This window comes from Protopterus annectens, chromosome 7.part0, assembly GCF_019279795.1.
Source record: "Protopterus annectens isolate FY-2018-M chromosome 7.part0, PAN1.0, whole genome shotgun sequence".
In the NCBI taxonomy this organism is placed as follows: domain Eukaryota; kingdom Metazoa; phylum Chordata; order Ceratodontiformes; family Protopteridae; genus Protopterus; species Protopterus annectens.
In genome coordinates this window covers 1,205,543,558-1,205,565,659 of record NC_056739.1, presented here as the reverse complement: position 1 = coordinate 1,205,565,659, position 22,102 = coordinate 1,205,543,558, and the positions used below count along the sequence as shown (strand labels likewise).

At 40.5% G+C, this 22,102-nt stretch overlaps 1 protein-coding gene across 1 annotated transcript in view; it reads left to right on the top strand.

Moving 5' to 3' along the window:
- The window catches only part of IREB2 (iron responsive element binding protein 2), a 2,086,845-nt gene that overhangs the window by 1,213,377 nt on the left and 851,366 nt on the right, over positions 1–22,102 (top strand). The window contains exon 12 of the mRNA XM_044077824.1: positions 21,863–22,022. Coding sequence (XP_043933759.1) covers positions 21,863–22,022 — 160 coding nt within the window. The remainder of the gene's footprint in view (positions 1–21,862; positions 22,023–22,102) is intronic.

The following is a 22,102-nucleotide window of genomic DNA, read 5'->3' as shown; positions in this document are numbered from 1 at the left end:
AACATCGGCTCTGGCTGGAGCCGATGCTTCTGTGTCGCAGCTTCCAGCATCGGTTCCACTCGGCATCGATACCGCTGAGCCTCTACTTTCACGGTCGGTTCCGGCTGGAGCCGACGTATCTTCGGCTCCATCCATCTCCAGGAAAAGGTCCAGATCCCCATCTTTGGAATCGATCCATTCGGCTCCGGGGTCACCCTTGCTCTCGGAGCGGAGCCATCGGAGCCGTTCTTCTCAGTCGTCCAGGCTTTCCGACCATGACCTTGAGAGAGTGGTCAGTAGACTGTTAAAGTCTCAGGCACTGGCCCAAATGCTTCATAGCCCATCTCATCAGACAGTGGCGATTTCAACTCCACCTACTATTCCTCCTTCGACTCTCCCTCAGTGTTCAGAGCCGGAGCTCCTTGGAGCCGTGACTGTTGTGGCGCCGGAGCCGATACCTCCCCCTTTGACTCCATCGTCCTCTGCTCCTATCTGCTCCTTGATGCCTTCATTGGAGGGATCCGGGCTCCTGGTCTCTCTCGCCGGCTTTGAGGGGGCGAGTGGCATCGGACCCTTGTCCGACCCCGTTCTCCCTCTTGGAGCGTCGGCGCTGATGAGCTCGGCCCCGACATCGGCTTCGGAGCCGTCCCTGTCGGTGCGGCCTGGGGTTCCTACTTCTTCGGAGCAGGAGCCCTCTGGCCTGTCTGATAGTGGAGCCTTCGAAGTGATGAGGAGCGTACTAGCCCCAGGGCATGGTCAACAGTCAGCTCCATCAGCTCCTCCCACTACAGTGCCTGCTGACGTCTCCTCCCACTCTCTTGCCAGGACCCAGAGATCCAACGCCTCAGGTTTCCCCACTGGGAATATCTTCCTCTTCCGAGGCTTCTCCTGACCCGTCAGGTGAACCTCCACGCAAGAGGACATGTAAGAGGAAGCATGTGGACTCCCCTGAGTCCATTACATCCAATACCGACTTGGATGAGTTGGAAGGATCCCCAAGGTCCCCCTCTGAGGATGTCTCTTTCTCAGACATCCTTGAAATCCTGAAACAGAGGGGGAACTGGTCTTCCCTTAATCCTTCTGAGGATGAGTCGGTTTACCTGGAGGCGTTTGGTTCTCGACCCTCCACCTCCTGGGTGTCTCCGCCTTTCGACCCCCTTATGGACGTGGTGGCACGGAAGGCGTGGACGGCCCCGAATTCGGTGGAACTCACCCCACCCCACGGAGGCCTTCTAAATTTATTACGGCTCCAGCTGATAGGCAATTTTTAACAAAAGGTGTCCCGGTTGATGCCATGGTGGTGGCTGCAGCCACCAAGAAGGAACTAGCCAATCCTTCAGTACCTATCCATCCTCTTAACAAGGATTCTAGGACTATGGATAGGTACGGCAAGCGGATGTTTTCTTCAGCGACCTTTGCCATGCGGTCGCTGAATTACTTGTGTCACTTCATCCGCCTTCAGAGAGATGTTCTCAAAGAGTTGGGTGAAGTTTTACAGGATCCGTCAGCTGCTGGGTCCCAAGATAAAATCAACTCACAGCTAGGAACCCTAAACTCCATTGTTAACTCCTCCATGCGGCTCATTTCCTATGCAGCCGATGGAGCGAGTAGGGCCGCAGGCACAGGTATGGCCTTAAGGCATCACGCCTGGATGCGGCTTTGTGATTTTGCAGACCCCTTCAAGGCGTCCTTCACTAACTCCCCCTTTGATGGTTCGACGTTGTTCGGGCCTCAAGTGAAAGACACCTTGACCAGATGCGAGCAAGATGGCAAGACTCTTTCTGCCGTAGGAGTCCGTTTCTCCACCCCTTCCAGATAATATCCTAAGGGTCAAAAGGGTGGAAAGATGTGGTTCCGCAAATCACAAGGCGTCACGCCTGACGCAAGAGGTCAGTTTACCCCCAGAGGCAGAGGGGGTAACAACAACAGACACCGCCCAAGAGGCAGAGGGGGTCCGCAGAATCAGGGTAACAGAGAGTCTCTCTCTGACAAACCCTTCCAACATCCCTGAGTTCTTGCCCGACTGTCCACCTTCGGAGGCAGTCGGGGGAAGATTGTCGCTGTACCCAAAAACCTGGCTCTCCCTCACTTTAGATAAATGGGTACAGTCGGTTATATCCGAGGGTTACAAAATTCCCTTTATCCAAACCTCAACTCAACAAAAGGGAACCCTTCCAGACGTTCCACCCAGTCTGAGGGAACAATCAGTGCTAGAAATATCAAAACTACTAGCAAAAAGAGCCATCCAGCCAGTCCCAGCAGACCAAATAGGATCTGGAGTCTACTCAAAGTTCTTTTTGGTACCAAAAAAAAAACAGGGGACGGGAGACCAATATTAGATCTCAGCAAACTAAACAAGTTTGTAAAAAAAGACAAGATTCCGGATGGCCACACTACAGTCCATTCTACCCTTTCTGGGCAAGGACAATTGGATGTGCTCCGTGGACCTTCAGGATGCGTACTATCACATCAAAATTCACAGGTGCTCCAGAAGGTTTCTCCGCTTTCGGCTGGGAGCCAGTCACTACCAATTCAGAGCCCTGCCCTTTGGTATCACTACAGCCCCCAGACTGTTTACCAAATGTATGGCAGTGGTTACGGCTCACCTGAGGCGTCAAGGATTCCAGGTGTTTCCGTATCTAGACGACTGGCTCCTCACCGCCACCACCAGGCATCAACTTCTTCAGGCCAGAGATTACACCATTCACATTTGCAGAGGGCTAGGAATCTCTATAAATTTCGAAAAGTCTGCCTTGTCGCCTTGTCAGTCTGTTACCTTAATAGGTGCCAACTTGGACACCGTGCAGCTCTCAGCAAAGTTAACAGATCAAAGGGTCTTAGATATCCAAAACCATGTCCATGTTCTGCTTCAGAGCGACAGAATTCAGGCCAGGTATGTCCTGAAAGTATTGGGGCTCATGGCGGCCGCCATCACACTTCTTCCTCTTGCCCGCTTTTACATGCGTCTTCTACAGTGGATGCTTTTCGCCCAATGGTCTTTCCAACAACTCCCTATGCACTACAAGATCATGATAACTCCAATTTGCAAAAATCATCTGTCTTGGTGGATGTGGTCCCCTCAAGTCCATCAAGGCAGACCCTTTATTCCTCCCTCCCCGGTTGCCATGGTCACATCGGACGCCTCCCTGATCGGGTGGGGGGGGGCATTTTCAGGGCAGGACAGTCCATGGCACATGGCAACCTTTCGAATGCCACCTGCACATAAATGTCCTGGAGATGAGAGCAGTGCTTTTGATGTTGCAAGCCCTCCAAGACTCTCTTCCCCTGGGGACTATTGCAACCTGAATGGACAATATGTCCATAGTGTGGTATATCAACAAGCAGGGCGGAACCAAGTCCTATTCCCTGTGTCGAGAAGCACTCGGACTTTGGCAATGGGCGATCTCTTCTCAGCGGTTTCTGATAGCAACACATATCCCCGGGAAGCCCAACATCATAGCTTACAGGATGAGCAGAGCTATCCTCATGCCACACGAGTGGTCTCTCAAACAATCTGTGACGGAAGAGATTTTTCAGAAGTGGGGCCTTCCTTGCTGCGATCTTTTTGCTACACCTCAAAACAGCAAATGCCCCGACTTCTTCACCCTCGTCCCCCTTCCAGGCCACCCCCCCAGAGATGCTCTAGTCCATGATTGGCCTCGGGGACTTCTTTACGCCTTTCCACCCCTTCCGTTAATATCACAGGTAATTCAGAAAGCAACCGCCTTGAGAGCCAAGATGATTCTCATTGCCCCTTATTGACCTCGACAGATATGGTTTCCGTTCCTGCATCGTTATCTCTTGGAGCAGCCTTGGCATCTGGATCTAGTTTATAAAACAAAGCAAAGCTTTCAGGTAGAACCCTTCTTCAATGCTAATACATACACATTAAGCATTCATCTAGTTTTGGTAAAGAGCATATATTTAGGTTTAGAGTGATTGACATTGTATATCCTACATTAAGAGGTGGTGATATTAATAACCACCTAGAGACTAAGGAGTATGAGTGGATTTTGAGATTTGCTGCAGATTCACCCCCAGGTTTGAATAGCATGGTTAGCCTTAAACCGATATTAGCTAAATTACATAACACTAGACTGTGATAAAAATGTATATGAATATTGAATGAATTTCTTATATTCCTTATATTTTTATGTTTTTAGAATATGTTTCATAATATGTTTTATAACATGAATTACATTGTATTCCTTGTAATTTACTTTGTATTTGTGTTGTCACATGATTTCATTGGGCTGCTGGTCATGTGAGTGTTGACCTGTATTTAAACTGTGAATTTTTGATGTGTATGTATTAGTATTGAAGAAGGGTTCTACCCGAAAGCTTTGCTTTGTTTTATAAAGTGGTTTTCTCTACCAAGTGTCTTTGTTATATCAGTATTTTGCAGCTAGTGTTTTCCATCTGGATCCAGTGCCAGATCCAGTAACAGCCTTTCCAGTGCCAGATCTTTTGCCAGATCTTTCAACAGCCTTTCAAGCTAGACTACCAATAGATACTATTTGTGCGGCAGCCACATGGGCTTCTCCTCATACCTTTGTTTCGCATTACAAATTGGACATGGCCTCCAGAAACAGGGCAAATTTTGGTTCCACCGTTCTCAAGAGTCTGTTCCAATGAGCCACCCAGGATGAAGGTGCTAGGGACGCGGTCCCATCCAGCAAGAATGAAGGCGAGATTGACAACTTAACATTGAGAAGTTATATACCTACCATAAAGTTCCATGTTAGTTATCTTCTCTCGCCTTCTTTCTTGCGTCCCACCCACCATCCCCCTAGCCTGGACAGACCGAGAAGATTTCCCCTTCTTTGAAGGGTCCTGATCTTGCATTTTCAGCCAAATAGCTTGTCCTAGGGTAACTACAGCTTAGATAGCGATCCTTTCGGGGTTATCCTTTTCCTCCTCCTCTCCAGTTGGAGGACTATATTGCCTAAGGTTGTTTCAGCTACCAAACAAGATCTGGGTAGTTATCGCCTAACATCATGGGATATAGGGTTGCCTCGAGCCGGTAAAATTAGCTCTCGAGCTTTAGTAAGTGGCCGAGTCAGAGCCGAGGTTCAGCTCCGAAACCATCCAGCAAGAAAAAAGGCGAGAGAAGACAACTAACATGGAACGTTATGGTAGGTACATAACTTCTCATTAACTCTTGGTGCACCATAAAAGTGGTCAACTGAAAGGCTAAGCAATATAGTATCATCTCCTTCAGAAAACATCACATTCTCACCGCTTACTGTATCAGTGACACCCTACTCTCCCAGGAGTTTGTGATCTGGGAATTGGGTACCTTTGTCAATGGCTCCCTCTACCACCATTTTGCAAATGTACTCAAAAAATTGTTTTACATTTCAAAATTATGCTAAAAGGATTTCTGTTCTAAAACAGGAAATTGTTTTTCTCATGTACACTATCATGGTTAGAGCCATTATATAATACAAAGCGTCCTTTGGCCTGTATCTCACAAAACACATAAAAAATGCATAGGTTCCCAAGGGAAAAAAACATGCATAGGTCCTTAACAGAAAGGATCCCTGGCTTCAGAAATCTTTACCAGGAAAGATTGAAATCAATACTCCTGTACTCTTTTAGTCTGTTGATGGGAAACCAGTGCTTTTCTTTCCATACCATCAGGTATCCTATTATCCAAGATCTTCCTTTTTTTCAGTAGATGAAATAGTGTAGTCAGCATTAGAACAAGCAGTTTACATCAGGTAAGAAAACTAAATAGAGAGAGAGGTTCATTACCCAAAACCTCCATTTACCTATCTAGCAATATGACTCCACGTTAGCCTTCAAACATAGGTTAAGCAAATGGATGGGCACCCTAGAATACATTTCAAGACTTACAGGTCTTTCCCTCCTTGAAAACGCTGGTAGAGTTTGAGAGTAGTCACTGGCAAAGCACACAAGCTCTCTGGTTGAATATCTTTGTATTTCCCATGATTACTTCTGAAGTTCCTCAGTGGGAACTACGTGTATGCAGTCTATATATTATACACTAATTGAGACAGCTTGATTTAGGGTTGTAAGAGCTGCATAATCCTTTATGTTTGTGATGGTTGTGAATTTAGTCATGGTGCTTGTATATTTGAGTGGAGGTCTGAAGTTTATTATATTGATGACTGCTACAGTAACCTTATCTGTATGGGTTATATCCTGCCAAGGATATAACAGCTGGCCAGCTTCCAAACCTTCAGGGCACCTTCCACATACCCAAAATGTCAAGCAGCTTGAGCTGACTTGACAGAAGACAAGTTTGGGCATGAAGCCCTTCAGAGCTTTACTGATGCCGAGGAGTGCGCACCTCTGAGTCTTTTGAGGATCGATGATTGGTTTGTGCTTTCTTTTGTTGGACAGATAAGTTCCCTTTGGGGGGAAAAAATTTCCATTTTCTTAATTGTTGATGTTTTATTACTTTCCTCTTCAGAACAGTTTAAAGTTAGGAGGTTTGTGTTTTAATGGACTGTCTCAACCCTGTAACGTACTTTTAAATTAAGCACTGTTTTTGTGTCTTGGATTAAACGTTGTGTAAAGTAATTGAAAACATTTTTCTGTGGTGTTTATTTTTCTTTTTGGGGGCTGACATAGTGTTTTAAAGTGTTTTTTACTGTTTTTTTTTCTGTTGAAAATGTAACTTTTATGGACTGGTAGTATTTACTGGTGGTTGCTGCTCGTCTTCCCTGGGAAAGATGCACCATTTTTGGCTTGAACATGGAACAAACTACCAGTCTCACTGTTGGCCCTTCTTCCAGCCATAAAAAGAAAAAGTTAAGCAAACAGACTTTGCCACCAGAATAGTCTTACAATTTGCATCAGCCACAGGTGGGTGACTCAGTCCATTCATCTTTTACCCCAGGTTCCTCTGGTGTAGTGCCTACAGTCTCTGTGGGTGTTGGGGTCCCCTCAGTGGGTAAGGTAGAGCCACTCTTGTTGGGGTCCTGGGAGAGGGAACAGGGAAAATTTCTCTGTTGTGTCAAAAATGTTGTGACCATCCCTGGGGAAGCATCTGCTGCCATTAGTATTACCGTTAGCCCCATTTTTCTCTTAAAAAAGAAACAGAAAACAAAGTATGTACCTACTCCTCAAATTTCTTTGGATAGTGGCTCAGGGTTTAATTCAGGCTGTTGATCCTTCGTGTAAAATGTCTTCTGGTAAAAGAAAGAGGGATTCCGCCTTTCCTGCAGAGAATCAAGATTCTAAATCTGAACAGAAAGATTCAGGGATGGATACAGAGTTTTTTCCTCAGATTTCTGACTCAAGAGTCAGAGGAGAGCACAGTTTCTGATTCTTCCTGTGGGGGGGTTCTGTTTCTCTTGAGACTATTGCTACCATGTGGCAGTGTTTTCATTGGGAGTACACTGGGGTTTCCTAGTTACTCAGAAAATAACATGAGTTGTTGCAGAAGGATTTTACAGAAGCTACACTCATTAATATTGTTCTGTCTGCTTTAGAAGATGTTTACTGCCTACATTTTTCCTGATAGTCAGCCAGCTGCCCGTAAAAAGGCAGATAGGATGTATAAAGTCACTCAGTCTTTTATATTTTTATACACTATGCCCAAACCTGACCCACCAGTCGTAGCTTTTGTTGATCCCACTGCAGTTAAGCACTTAGTTTATTCTAATACCACCCTTTCTGATAAGGATGGGAAAGTTATTGTAGGTATGGGGGAAAAGTCTATACTTCTGCAACTTTGACTTTCAGAATTTTGATTTGTCAGACTTGTATGTTAAAGTTTGTTCTGGTAAATTGTGAAAGTATGACATATGTTTTATCTGCAGTTTCTTGTGAAGAAAAAATTGCTTTAAATAACTTAGTTTCTTCTATTGCACATGTCACTACTAATTGTTTGTAGTATGTGTATGACTCTGTTACTACTTTCATGTTTAGCTTTCCAAGTCTCTGGCCACTGGTACTGTTTTGAGGAGGTTTACACGACTGCTTTCTCAGAACCTCCCAGATGACGAAAAAATGTGATTTTAAAATATCACTTGGCTGGAGATTTAGTGTTTGGCCCTTCTGTGGCAGAGGTGATCAAAAGTTGTGATGAAAGGAACAAGCTGATCCAGGGAATCCAAGATCTTTTCAGCCCCCCCTTTTTCAAATTGTCCTGGGGATTTTCCATTTGCTCTCCAGTTTTGACAAAAAAAAAATGAACAGTCTGAAAAAAATTTCAGGTAAACAGATGTTTAAGAAGAAATTGCAAGGGGGTTCCAAAAAGCATTCTCAAACCTCCCAAAATGATGGAAAGTCCAACAAGCATGTATGACTGTTCAAGACACCTTGTGATCACTTCGCACCCTGGCCCATTTTCCCTTCCAGAAAGTCTGAATCTCCATTTTTCTCTTTAGCAACAGATTGTTTTGGACAAATGGGTTCTGAAAATCATTTAGCAAAGTTACAGATGGCAGTAGGAGGAAATTCCTCTTTTCCAGGGGATCATTCCTCATCCTCCAGATCAGACTCTCTTGTTTCCACTTGTTCTTCACACACTGCCCCATGTAGTGATAGAACCAGTTCCTCCTTCCAGTTGAGGAAGGTGTTTTATTTTAGGATATTCCTGCTGTTAAAGAAAATGCTTGGAGGCAAGTTGCAGTTCTTTCTTTCCTAAACCTGTATGTGGTAAGGCCCAAATTCAAAAGCTTTACAACCTGTTACCTCTTCCTCTTTCAAGTTTCCTGGTAACAACAGATTTAAAGGATGCTTATCAAAACATCCTTATTCACCCAGATTTCAGATGTTTCTTAAAGTTTTGTGTGTCTTGATCACATTATCAGTTTTCTGCCTTGCCCTTTTTACTATCCACTGCTCCAAGAGTGTTCACAAGGTGTCTATTTCCAGTTATAGCTTATTGCAGGCTACAGGGTATCTATATTTTTCCATATTTGGATGACTTTCTTATCTTTGCAGAATATTTTTCAAAGTGTCCAGAATGTCTCTTGAGTGAGGAATCTTAGACAAGCTGGGATTCCAAGAGAATATTCAAATGTCGTTCTTGATTCCTTCACACGTTATTGTGTTCCTGGGATGTCATCTAGACACATCAGTAAAGGTACCTTGAGTCGAACATACCTTGGATGGAAGGTATTTCTGATACAAATTTTATTTTAAAAGAGACTGCTTTATGGTGAGACCTAACAAGTGATGAAGATATGTAAGGTGTGGTGCAAGATGCTCCCATATTCGTAAGTGCAATATCCAAGATGTTATTCATCCTAGTGGGTTCTCCGACTAATTGTTCCAGGGCATTTGTAGTGACAACGTCCTGGAATCTGTGTGCTCCTGCAGCAGTTGGTGTAGGTATCTATATCTGGATAGTTTAGATTACCTAGAAAAATGGTGTTTGGTTTAATACTGAGTGATCTTAGTTCCTGTCAGTAGGCGTTTTGGCTCTCTTTTGTCATAGAGGGAGTTGTATAGCTAGCTAATATATATGGTATGGTATGTTACCTTTCTAATGTTTTATTTGGACATGAGGGAGCTCTAATGCATCTTGCAGCTTTATCAGCCTTGTTTTGAGTCCCTTCTGAATTTAGACTGGTACACCTCCACCTTTTTATCCCTTCTGCGCAGTAGCTTGTCTAAACATGTAGAAGACATCATAACCCTGCACAGCTGGACTGCTGTATGCTGTTTTAAACCATGCCCAACATCTGTGTCATTCAGGATGAGAAAGGCTTGTAGGGAGTGGAGTTTCTTGTTCAGACTCTTAGCATTGATCAGTAACACCTTCATGTTTTTCTTTGCTTACTTTATTATGTTGATAGAGGCTTATCAGGTTGGCATTGCATAAAAAAAACACGGGGGGGGGGTGGACAATGTCTTTGCCAATAGTCATAACCCTAGAGGGGACAGATGCAGGTCATCCCTGGTGAAGCAATATGGTCTGTTGATCATATTCTCCCATTTGACAAATACTGGACCCCCTTTGAATGGCACCAAAAACTAAGTCAGTTATTGAAGTCAGTTATTTTTCGCTCGTAGAGCATTATCATCCTTGGAGAAGGTAGAATGCTGCTCAATGCTAGGCTCATACTTTCCTTGGACATACAGTTTGAGAACTCCATGATGTCTCTTCATATAATCCTGGGAGGTACACCTCAAGTCATGGACACTGCCATGAACTATGTTAGAGTCATAATGGTACTTGTTGAAGGACTTGAGTGCATGTGTGATCTGTTGGATCTTGTCACCAGACAAGCAAACTAACCATCACTTTTTCCTTGCTCAGCCTGGTAAGAGGCAAATCTATATGCCTTATAATGGAGACACCTATAACAAGATTGTTTGATAGAGACAATGCCTGCCTTACAGGTCAGCATCTGTGAGTTTGGGACTCTTGCGCTATGTGAGGAAGTAGGCTTAATATACTGAGTGTGCTTTGTACCTGTGTTGTATTTTGGAGGTCTTTGAGGTTTAGGCAAGTTAATCTTTAAACCTCAGCATATGATGGATTATTTGTTTTGTGATGGCCTTGGAGAGGTGTGATGTCGATGTGTGGTGTACTTCTGACGAATTTGGTGTTTGAGTTTTACTGTATGTGAGACTTTTGCCTCCAGTGCTATTATAAATGTACATCTCTCACATTGTGTTATGCTGTTTGTGTAATAGATAATAGTTAGGATAAGGCAGTTTGTTTATTTTATTTATTTTGACATTTGTTAATTGGGTATGTCCAACTGAGCATGAGCCCTTATTCAATGGAGGCCTGGGAAGAAAAGCTCCACACAGAACAGTTTACATGACAGAAATAACACAAAGTACAGAAAACTTCAAGTACGACAGACACTAAATACAGAAGTAATTATAGATACCAGAAACTCTCAAATTACAGTGCAAAATCTCAAACAGCATAAAAAATAAATCAGTCAGCAAGCAATGAAGAAAACGAGGCAATTCTTACACTGTCTCAAGATACCCATCTCAGTCATGCTGACTAGAGAAGTTGTGTGGAAGAGCTGGTCATGATACAGACAGCAGCGACGCTAGGGCAGGAATAACTGTAACTTCCTGGAGTTTGATTTTAGAATAATGTTTTGGGTGAGCTTGCTACTGGATATTTAAATTTCAGTACAAAGCAACTATCTTGGAAAACTTCAGCCACCTGCAAGAGCCAGTAAACTAATTATTTATGTATTTATTTATTTTACATTTGTTTACCTGGATAGTCCGAATGGACACATGTCCACTTACAGGGGAGGCCTGGGGAGAAAAGCTCCACATTCAGTAAAGATAAAACAAGTAGCTGTACATATGATAACCAATATGATCATCTATATAGAAGAAAAAATTGGACAGTAGATAAAAATACAACTTTCTATAGAAACAAAAATTGACACTAGATAAACATATAACTGACTATAGAGACAAATAGAGAGAACATATAGAAATCAACTAGTGTAAGTTTAACATGAGCTAGTATAAATATTTGAAACTTCAGCAGAAAAGAAAAAAAATTCCTGATGCTGTAGAATATTTGCAGTAGGTATAACTGGAAAATGAAGCTGTCTGGGGCGGTAGAAACAGTGAGGTTAGGTAATGCATGGACATAGCCAGGAATTCATTAAGTGTGATTTAAGTAAGTTTTTGAACAGTGTGGTAGTGGAGGCAGAAGTTAAAGCAGATTGGAGGTTATTCCAGGATTTAGCTATGTTATGGGAGAATAGTGCTTTACCTGCAGTGTTGTTTGCCCTAGAGATACTTAGGAGTGATTTTTCACTGGAGTGAAAGGGACAACTTGATTTGTAGAGCGTATGTAGGTGAATTAGTGCTGGGGTTCTATCGGGGTGTCTCACAATATTGTGGGCAATGATAGTTGTTTGTAATTGAGTAGTTGGGGAAATTCTAGCCATTGTAGTTCCCTTAGATCTTGACAGTGATGGGTTCTGAAGGTGGAGTTATTAGCGAACTTGGCAATTTTGTTGTAACATGTCTCAAGTCTTGCAAGATCATGTTTTCTGATATGGGTTAGGATTGGTGCTGCATACATTAGAGTGGACAATAGATGGGTTTGGGCTAGGGAAATTCAAGCTTGTTTTGAGAGAAAGATTTTGTGTTTTTATACTGTTCCTGTTTTTTATGGACTTTTTTGATGGTTTGTGAAATGTGGACATCAAAGTGTAGGTTTTTGTCAATTTCTACACCAGGGGGTTTGGTGTGATCGGAGGGGGTGATGATAGTACAATTTTTGGAAGTGATTGAGAAGGATAGAGGGGTAGGTATAGATTTATTGTGGGCAAAAAGAACCAATTAAGTCTTTTTGAGGTTTAGGATAAGTTGGATCTGAGTAATCCAACTTTCCACCGAGCTAAAGGAATCCTGAGTGAGTTGTTGTAACTTGGTAAGTGAGTGTGCAGAGCAGATAAGAGTTGAATCATCTGTGTACTGTATGAGTGTAGCAGGCTGGGTGGAGATATGAAGATTGTTGGTGAATATCGAGAACAGAAGAGGGCCTAATATTGAGCCTTGTGGTACACCTATGGTTGTTGGAAGTAGAGGAGATGGTATATCTTGCCACTGGACAGACTGCTGCCTATCTGACAGATAATTTTTAAACCAGGCAGTAGTTGGAGGGGAAAAGGCTAGAGAGGCAAGGGAGTCTAGGAGTAGGGAATGTGAGACAATGTCAAATGGTTTTGAGAGGTCTAAGAATATATCAGATACAAAGTTGTTGTTTCTGTGTTGGTTTACCAGGTTAGTAAAAGAGAGAAGAGCAGTGATTGTGCTATGGTGTTGCCGGAAGCCATGTTGTGTGGAGGAGAGAAGTTTGTGTGAGTTCGGGAAATTTATTACTTGAGAGTACATGCATTTTTCGAGTAGTTTGGATAGGGGGGATATAATGGCAATTGGACGATAAATTGTAGGAACTGCCACCTTTTTGAAGAGGAATAATATATGATACTTTGCATAGTTGAGGGATATAGGCTTCCTGTATGGAGCAATTGATAAGGATGGACACACAGGGTAAGATATGGATTTAGCAGCTACTTTTAGGAAGTTTGCAGGGAGATTGTCTCCAGCAAGGGTGGTAGGTTTCAGTTTTAGGAGGAGTTTTTGTTAATAGTAGAGGTAGGATCAGATGAGAGAGTAAAGGAGGGGGTGTTATCAGGTTATTTTGTTGGGATATCTGAAAGTTTGGTTTTGGATAGTTGGGTGGATAAATTTAGGATAGATTCTGTCAAGTGTTGATTAAATTAGGAGGTTATGTTTTTATTATTGTTGGTGGAGGTGGTAGTTGGAGTAGTGTTTTTTCCTGGTTGTGACAGAGTTGATAGCATGCCAAAACTTTACTACTAACTGTAGTAAAAAAAAGTCACTAATTTGTTACTAAAATCAGTGCAGGCAATATCAGTACACTCAATATTAAGTAATTTCATCAAAGAGACAAACCACTATAAAACTAAAAAACACGAAAATAAAGCGGGCAGGAATCAATAGAAGCCGGCTAAACTACAAAAAACAAATTTATTACAGTGAGCGCTTTCGGCAAGGTCCTTACCCTGCCTTCATCAGACAATCAAGTACAAATCAATTAAGCCCATTTAAATACAAAAAACATTTACATCAATTAACTTATTTAACTTTTAAAAAGCAATCGCACCTTGTCAGGTGCCATTCATACATACTGCCATAACGTTCAGCTATAATAAAAGCAGTAAAATATATCCAATAAATTAATGTTAATAGGTACATATTGACTTTTCAGTACTTAAATTGTAATATGTACCTCATATATATCTCTTACACATAGATCACTAAATTACATAATATTAAAAAACATTAAAGAATTCACGTATAAAAGGTGAATAAACACTACATAAAAATGCATAATCACATGAAACTGCATAAAGGTGCATAATAATACGAAGCTCAAACCAAAGCTAAAATAGGCAACTAGACTTGAAACTGGAAGTTAATGTAAGCATGTTAATAACGCTGGTACCTAAATACCAGATCATATTCATCTCTGCAAAGCTAACAATTTTAACACACATTTGATAGAAATATTCTCGTTGAGCCCTGAGAAGAGATGTGCTTTAGTTCTTATTTGCCACATCAGTTCATCGACCTCCAGCAGTATTTGCCAGGGCCCTCCTCTAAAATCTTGAAGTCTGTGCTGCAAAATAGTAAACTTAAAATTATGTTCTGGGTGGTCTATACAATGTTTTGCTAAAGCATTGTTAGAGTCTTTTTTAGTGATGGCATATATGTGTTCGTAAATATGCTGTTTAAGCTTTCTTTCAGTCTTGCCGATATAATATGCTCTGCATTGGGAACATAGTGCAACATAAGTAACACTTTTAGTGTCACAGTTGTATCTACGTTTAATTTTGTAGGATGTGTCGTTAATATTCAGTAGGTGACCTACCAAGATGTGCTTGCATTGGGAGCAAGCTCCACACAAACATACCTATATTCGTGTTTGACTGTGTACTTCTTTTACTTCCCAGCTGGCTTGGTTGACAATTCCCTTTTTCATTGGGAATTGTTAGACATGTTTGATCGACAGGGAATTGAGTTTCTAAAATCATTAATTAATTTTTATAATGATGAAATCAATAACATTAAACCTGGTTTGGCAAGTGCGGAACAAGCAATTAAAACCCATAATGATTTCCTTAGGTACAAATATGAATACTGTAGAAATTATTCCAGCATGGAATCATCGATGGAAAAACTTTTGGCAACCAAAAAGAAAAAACTTGCAAGGGATCAAAATGATTATGCTAATAATAGGGCTTATCCTAAGCCCCCCAGGGTTGGACCCACTGTCTTTGCTCCTAACATAGTGACTTTCGATGACAACAATGCAAACGACAGTGGGATGGTACAAGACCCCCCTGTAACACAGCCCTTAAGAAGAAGCGAGAGGCTCATAAATAACAACGCTACTAACAATAACAGTAGCAATCATAATATCAGGAATAATGGGGCTAACGGAAATAATAACAGCAACAATCCTAATAGGCGTTACCATAACAACATTAACGCCAATAATAATTTCGATAACAACGACCAACACCAACAGCAGGGTTTTCACCGGAATCAGGAAGTGCATTCAACCAGTCAACCACCCAATCAGAACCAGACTCAAATGAGAAACAGAAGAAACAGCGGAGGAGATAGTCCCGGATTTCGGGGTGGTTCCACGAATTCACACAAGTTCAAGAGGTGGCTTTTCTATTTATAATTACACTATCGTTGACATTGCACACGAAATAGTTGATTTTCTATCGAAAGGTTTAACCTTTGTCCCTGCAACGAATATGGACATAGTAAAGACTATAGTGGACTTGAAATTGTTTGTTAGGAAGTTGAACCTAAATCTCCTTCTCGGTGAGAGTTCCAGTATGGTGAACTCCATCCGTGTTTCAAGTCTGTTCAATCCCCCGTTACATCCTAACTTAAGTTTCTTCGAGTGAACTTGTGAGATGGACTTTAGGGCTATTAATGTTAGGAATAAGCAACCAAGGAAATCTCACAACATCACTGACTCTGAACATGACTTTTTAAGATTCTTGAACAATTGTAACATAAGGGTGATGAAGCCAGACAAGGGGGGGGGGGGTGGTCTGGTGTTCATGGATCATTTTGTGTATGTCGAAAGTATGAACAAAGTACTGGATTCAACTGCTTATACTATGGTAAGCCTCAACTAAGTCAATATAGCATATAAACATATTAGAGCAACGCTAAATGATTTATTTTTAGAAGGCTATGTTGATCTCGACTTACACCAGTATTTATCTACATTAGCGCCAAGAACACCGGTACTATTTGGTACTCCTAAGATTCACAAGACTATCTATAGTCCGCCATTTAGGCCTATTGTAGACGGGCGTGGGTCAATAACTTACGCCTGTGCTAAATATGTAGATACCATCCTTAAACCCTTAGTGGAAAGTGAGCCCCAAATATGTAGGGACTCGTGAGGCTTTTTAAGTAACATTAACAACTTAGAATATGAACACAATATTTGTTTTTTGACAATTGATATAAAAGACCTCTACACTGTCATTCCACAACAAATAGGGTTAGAGTGGATAAGGGAATTTCTACATAATAAGAAATCTAGTGACAACACTATTTGGTTGAAACACTTTTAGAAATTGTCTTAACTAATAATTTCATGACTTTTGAAGGACAAATCAATTTGCAGAAGTCAGGGGTGGCCATGGGGTCCCCTTGTGGTGGCAGTTTTGCCAATGCCGTTATGGCACAATGTCTTTTTATTTCCCAACGTAATGTTCCAAAATCACGTCTCCTGGTACACTAGGTACCAGGATGACATGGTTTGCATTTGGAAAGGCGACATCTCACTCATACCTGAATTTATTAAAGTAATCACTTCAACCACCAATTTTTTGGAGTTTACTTATGTTTCTAGTGAAACCTCCATAAACTATTTAGATATTTTGCTAATCAATAATAAAGCTAATAGTAGGTACAAAAGTTTAATATATAGAAAACCTACGTACTCAAACGCATTTTTGCATTATACTAGTAATCACGCTTACCACCAGAAGAAGGCTGTAGTTAAAGGCCAGATGGTAAGGGCGGCTCGAATGATTATTGATAATTCAGATTTCGAGTCCGAATGCAACAACCTCAAGAGAGTGTTTTTGAGTAGAGGATATCCATTATATATGGTAGCTAATATCTTAAAAGAAGTGTTGCTTAAAAGAACTACAGGACACTTAGTTCCTATTTTGAACAATCACAAGTTAACATCTTCTGAGGCAGTCTTTGACCAAGGTAGCCCTGCAGAATTGGAAAGGTCTCCTGATAGCAGGTCCACTAACTCCCTTCAAACTAGGTTTTTATGTACCTTTTCTTTAGACCATCATTGTATTAGAGAAATAATTAACAAAAAATGGGATATCATTAATGGTGATGAAAGGCTTTTTAAATCTTTAGGCACAAGTCCTAAGATCACTTTTAGGAGGGGCCGGAATCTGAAAGCCATTCTGGAGGGTAAAAGAAGTACACAGTCAAACACGAATATAGGTATGTTTAAGTGTGGAGCTTGCTCCCAATGCAAGCACATCTTGGTAGGTCACCTACTGAATATTAACGACACATCCTACAAAATTAAACGTAGATACAACTGTGACACTAAAAGTGTTACTTATGTTGCATTATGTTCCCAATGCAGAGCATATTAAATCGGCAAGACTGAAAGAAAGCTTAAACAGCGTATTTACGAACACATATATGCCATCACTAAAAAAGACTCTAACAATGCTTTAGCAAAACATTGTATAGACCACCCAGGACATAATTTTAAGTTTACTATTTTGCAGCACAGACTTCAAGATTTTAGAGGAGGGCCCTGGCAAATATTGCTGGAGGTCAATGAACTGATGTGGCAAATAAGAACTAAAGCACATCTCTTCCCAGGGCTCAACGAGAATATTTCTATCAAATGTGTGTTAAAATTGTTAGCTTTGCAGAGATGAATATGATCTGGTATTTAGGTACCAGCGTTATTAACATGCTTACATTAATTTCCAGTTTCAAGTCTAGTTGCCTATTTTAGCTTTGGTTTGAGCTTCGTATTATTATGCACCTTTATGCAGTTTCATGTGATTATGCATTTTTATGTAGTGTTTATTCACCTTTTATATGTGAATTCTTTAATGTTTTTTAATATTATGTAATTTAGTCATCTATATTTAAGAGATATATATGAGGTACATATTACAATTTAAGTATTGAAAAGTCGATATGTACCTATTAATTAATTTATTGGATATATTTTACTGCTTTTATTATAGCTGAACGTTATGGCAGTATGTATGAATGGCACCTGATAAGGTGCGATTGCTTTTTAAAAGTTAAATAAGTTAATTGATGTAAATGGTTTTTGTATTTAAATGGGCTTAATTGATTTGTACTTGATTGTCTGATGAAGGCAGGGTAAGGACCTTGCCGAAAGCGCTCACTGTAATAAATTTGTTTTTTGGAGTTTAGCCGGCTTCTATTGATTCCTGCCCACTTTATTTCCGTAATTTCATCAAAGGTCTTTAGCCTGGTGAGTAGCTTAAGGGAAGAGACTTTGCAAAATGTGTTTATTATCAACAGCCAATTATCGGGGGGGGGGGAATTATGTTGTCAAATTATCACAAGGAGCAGGCAACAACAGGTAACACTGAGTTTAAGAACACAGCTACAACCATGTGTGTGGGAAGGAAAACCATTTAGACCCTTAGCTTTGAGCTGACTGGCCTCAATTGTTCAACTGTCATGGTTCATTTATTGGCCATTTTAGCATGTTTGCCCATGTATCCTCCTCTTTCAATGCAGTTTCATGTCAGAATGCATTTATTTATTTGTTAGTTGACCGGGAAAGTCCACTAGGCCAGAAAGTCCCATTTTCAGTGGAGGCCCGGGAAGAAACGCTCCACAAATTACAGACATTTTTATCAGTTAGTTTATACTTTACAAAGTATATTAGAAGCAAAAAGAAAAGATTAACCAGTAAAAACTCCAAAAAACATTGCTGACATTCTGTAAATTTTGGAATAAGACATTAAATTTTTGAAAGTAATATTATAAATTGTGACATAGTCTAAACAATTATTGGCATTCATACAATTTTGGAAACAGACATTATTAAATTGTAATAGTGTCATTGCTGAGGGAAGAAAACATTGTAACGTATGTTTGTCATACACCAGAGCTTTATAATCGGCGTTTTTTGGACTAAAACATTACAGGAAAAAATATTTTAGGGATAGAGCTAGATTAATTGAATGGTAAGTAGAGGGGACATGAAGACTTTTAAAAGGACAGAGGATCACGAAGTAAGAACAAAAGACATTGTAAGGGTAAGTAGCAAGTAATAATCAAGTAATAATTAAGGAAGTTTACTCATGTTAATACAGGAGCATCTTGGTTATTGAGGTATAGTTCTTTCAAAGCTTTTTTGAAAGTTATTATAGAGTCAAGTTGAGTAATAATGAGGGAGGGCATTCCATAGTTTAGCAACAGAATAGGCATAAAGGCATTGTCCGGCTCTTTTTTTTAGGTTTGGTTACCATAAGAAAGCATTTTTTCGAAGACCTAAGGTTATGATTTGGAGTATAGGTTTGTATTATTTGAAGGGATGGACAGTATTTAGGGTTGTTGAGTATTCTGTGGGTAAAAGTAAGTTGGGTAAATTATAGGTGATGGGGGAAGTTAAGCCAGTTTATAGACTTAACGGTCAAGTATTGGTGTGTGTGAGTTGGCATATTAGAGACAAACCTAGCTATCTTATAGTATCATGATTGTAGTTTGTTTGCAAGAGATGTGTGTAAGTTGGTAAAGACCGGGCTACCATACAGTAGAGAAGGGAGAAACAGACTATTAGCTAGTGTTAGTTTGGTGGCTTTGTCCAGATAGAGTTTGTGCCTATAAAGCTTACCAAGTTTAAAATGTTTTTTTTTTGATCGTGCTGAGTATGTGATCTTCAAACGTATGTTTGTCATCAATAGTGATGCCAAGTAATTTAGCATTCTTTACAATTTCAAGTTCAGTATTATTTTGTGAGAAAAGTTGGATGAGAAGAGTAACAGTTTTTTTTTTGGGCTCTGTAAAAATTGGACCTCTGTGAGCCAAGATTTGATGGCAGAAAAAGAGTCTTATGTTAACTTTAGAAGATCAGAGCTGTTATTAGCAGATGTGATTATAGTAGAATCATCTGCATATTGTATAATTGTACTGTGCTGGGATGCTTTATAGAGATTGCTAATGAATATATTCGAGTAAGGGCCCAGGGATCCACTTCTGTTATTTAGATATGTGAATTGTTTGCTTTGCCACCTGACAGATTGTTTTCTATGGAACCAGGTTAGGGTGTGTGGGGAGTAGTTTGTGGTCACATGTTGTAGATGTAGTTTAGAGTGGGACACTGTATCAAAACTTTTGATTGGTCAAGATGTATAACTGAAGTAAGTAGGCCATTATCAAGAACTTTGTTGACAGTGTTGGTGAATTAAAGTAAGGCTGTATTTGTGCTGTATGGAGGATGAAAACTGTGTTGGATGGGTGATGGTAAGTTGTTGTCTGTAAGATATTTTAATAGTTGTGAATGGATATGTTTTTCGATGATTTTAGAGAGTGGGGAAACTAGCGAGATAGGCCGGTAGGTAGATAGGTCATTGGTGTTGCCACCTTTGTGCGGGGGAGTAATAGAGTTTTTCCAGAGTTGTGGGACGTATGACTCCATGATAGATAGATTAATGAGAATGCTTATAGGAAGAGCTATAAAGTCTGCTGCTATTTTTAGGTATTCCGCTTGGAAGCATTTGAAAAGTGTTTGGCATCAGAGGCCTCCAAGAAAACCTGTGGCCCCTCTTTGGGATCTTAATTTGGTGGTAGAAAAGCTAACATTTTGTCTGAATCATCTAATCTGACTGTCTTTGTGATTAATATGGAAAACAGTTTTACTGATTGCTCTGACCCCTGCAAGAAGGATATCCGAATTGCCAGCTCTTTTGGTGAGTCAGCCCTATCTCATTTTCCACAGGGACAAGGTTTATTTGAAAACTAATCCTTCTTTTATGCCTAAAGTGGTATCTGAGTTTACTTTAAGACAAACTGTCCATCTCCCTGTTTTCTTTCCTTAACCTAAAAATGAGGGAGAATGGATAACCCATACACTGGATGTCCATAGACAGCTCAAGTACTGTCTTAACAGAAATAAATATTTCAGATTTTTGTATCACTTGTTCATTTCTTGTGAGTGTAAGAAAAAGACAGTGCATGGTAAAGCAGACTGCTTTCAAATGGTTGTCTAAGGCTATTATCTTTTGTATGTTCACCATAACAAAACTATTCCATGCTGGGTCAAGGCCTATTCTACCAGGTCCTTGTCTTCATCTTTGGGCATTTGGAAAGGGGTGGATTCTAGAAGTGTTTTAGAAGCTTCTTCTTGGTCCTCTGTTCACACTTTTACAAAGCACTATAAGCTTGATTCCTTCTCTAGGTCTAGATCAAGCTTTGCTAGGACCATTCTCCAGAGGCTCCTGGACTTTTCTCCTTTTACCTCCCAAATGTAGTCAACTGTGGTAATCTACCCATATCGCAAAGCAGTGATCAATATGATGAACATAGTATAGTTGTGTAATCTGAACTTAACCTAACAGTAGATGTTCAAATGATCACCGCTGCAGAGCCTTTCCCACCCTCATTCCTCCTTGTATTGTTTGTGTGTGTTTTATGCTAGGGTGTGGATATTTATTTTTTATTGTTCCTAACATTGTCCTTTCAGGTCTCAGCATTTTTCTGTCTGCTGGCAGGAAAGCTCTGAAAGACTTTGTGCCTTGACTTGTATTAAGCCAGCTCAGCTTGAGCTGCATGACAGTTGGATGTATGGAAGATGCCCTGAAGCTTTGGCTTTGGAAGCTGGCTGGTTGTTTTATCCTTGGCAGGAAATAACCCATATAGCTAAGGCTACTGCAGCAGAGATCATTCAAACGTCGGCTGTTATCATAAGTTCAACTTACACAACTGTGTAACTGTATCTGTACTGGTACGCACATTTGCCTAGATGTGTACCATTGCACTAGTGTTTTCAGAGTGAAGAAGGGAAAAGGAAGGCAGTTCTGTATACCCTGGTAATGTGATGGGCAAAAGTATTTATATGATATTAAGATTCCTAAGCCATAGTAAACAATAATAGTAAATTAACCATTGCATGTTCAGAAATGTAAAGTGATAATTTTTGCTTCTGTGCCTTAGGAACTCTTTCAGAAACCTAAAGATTGCTTGTAGTACAGATGAAGCAAATAAATGTATGCTCACTACTAGAAAAAGGGTCATCTATATTGTTTTGTATGTTTTTATGCAGTATGTATCTCGCTAATTATTTTGTGTTCTTTTGCAGGTTGGTTTCAAAGGTTTTCATATTCCTCCAGAGAAACAAAATGATCTAATTTCATTTTCTTATGAAGGAGATGAATACAAACTGGGCCATGGCTCTGTTGTCACTGCAGCAATAATAAGTTGCACTAACAACTGCAATCCATCAGTTATGCTGACAGCAGGTACAGCTAATAAGTATTTTCCAAGCACTGATTTTTTTACCTGTGCTTTATATATTTGGTTGTTCATAATTTTCATCTTA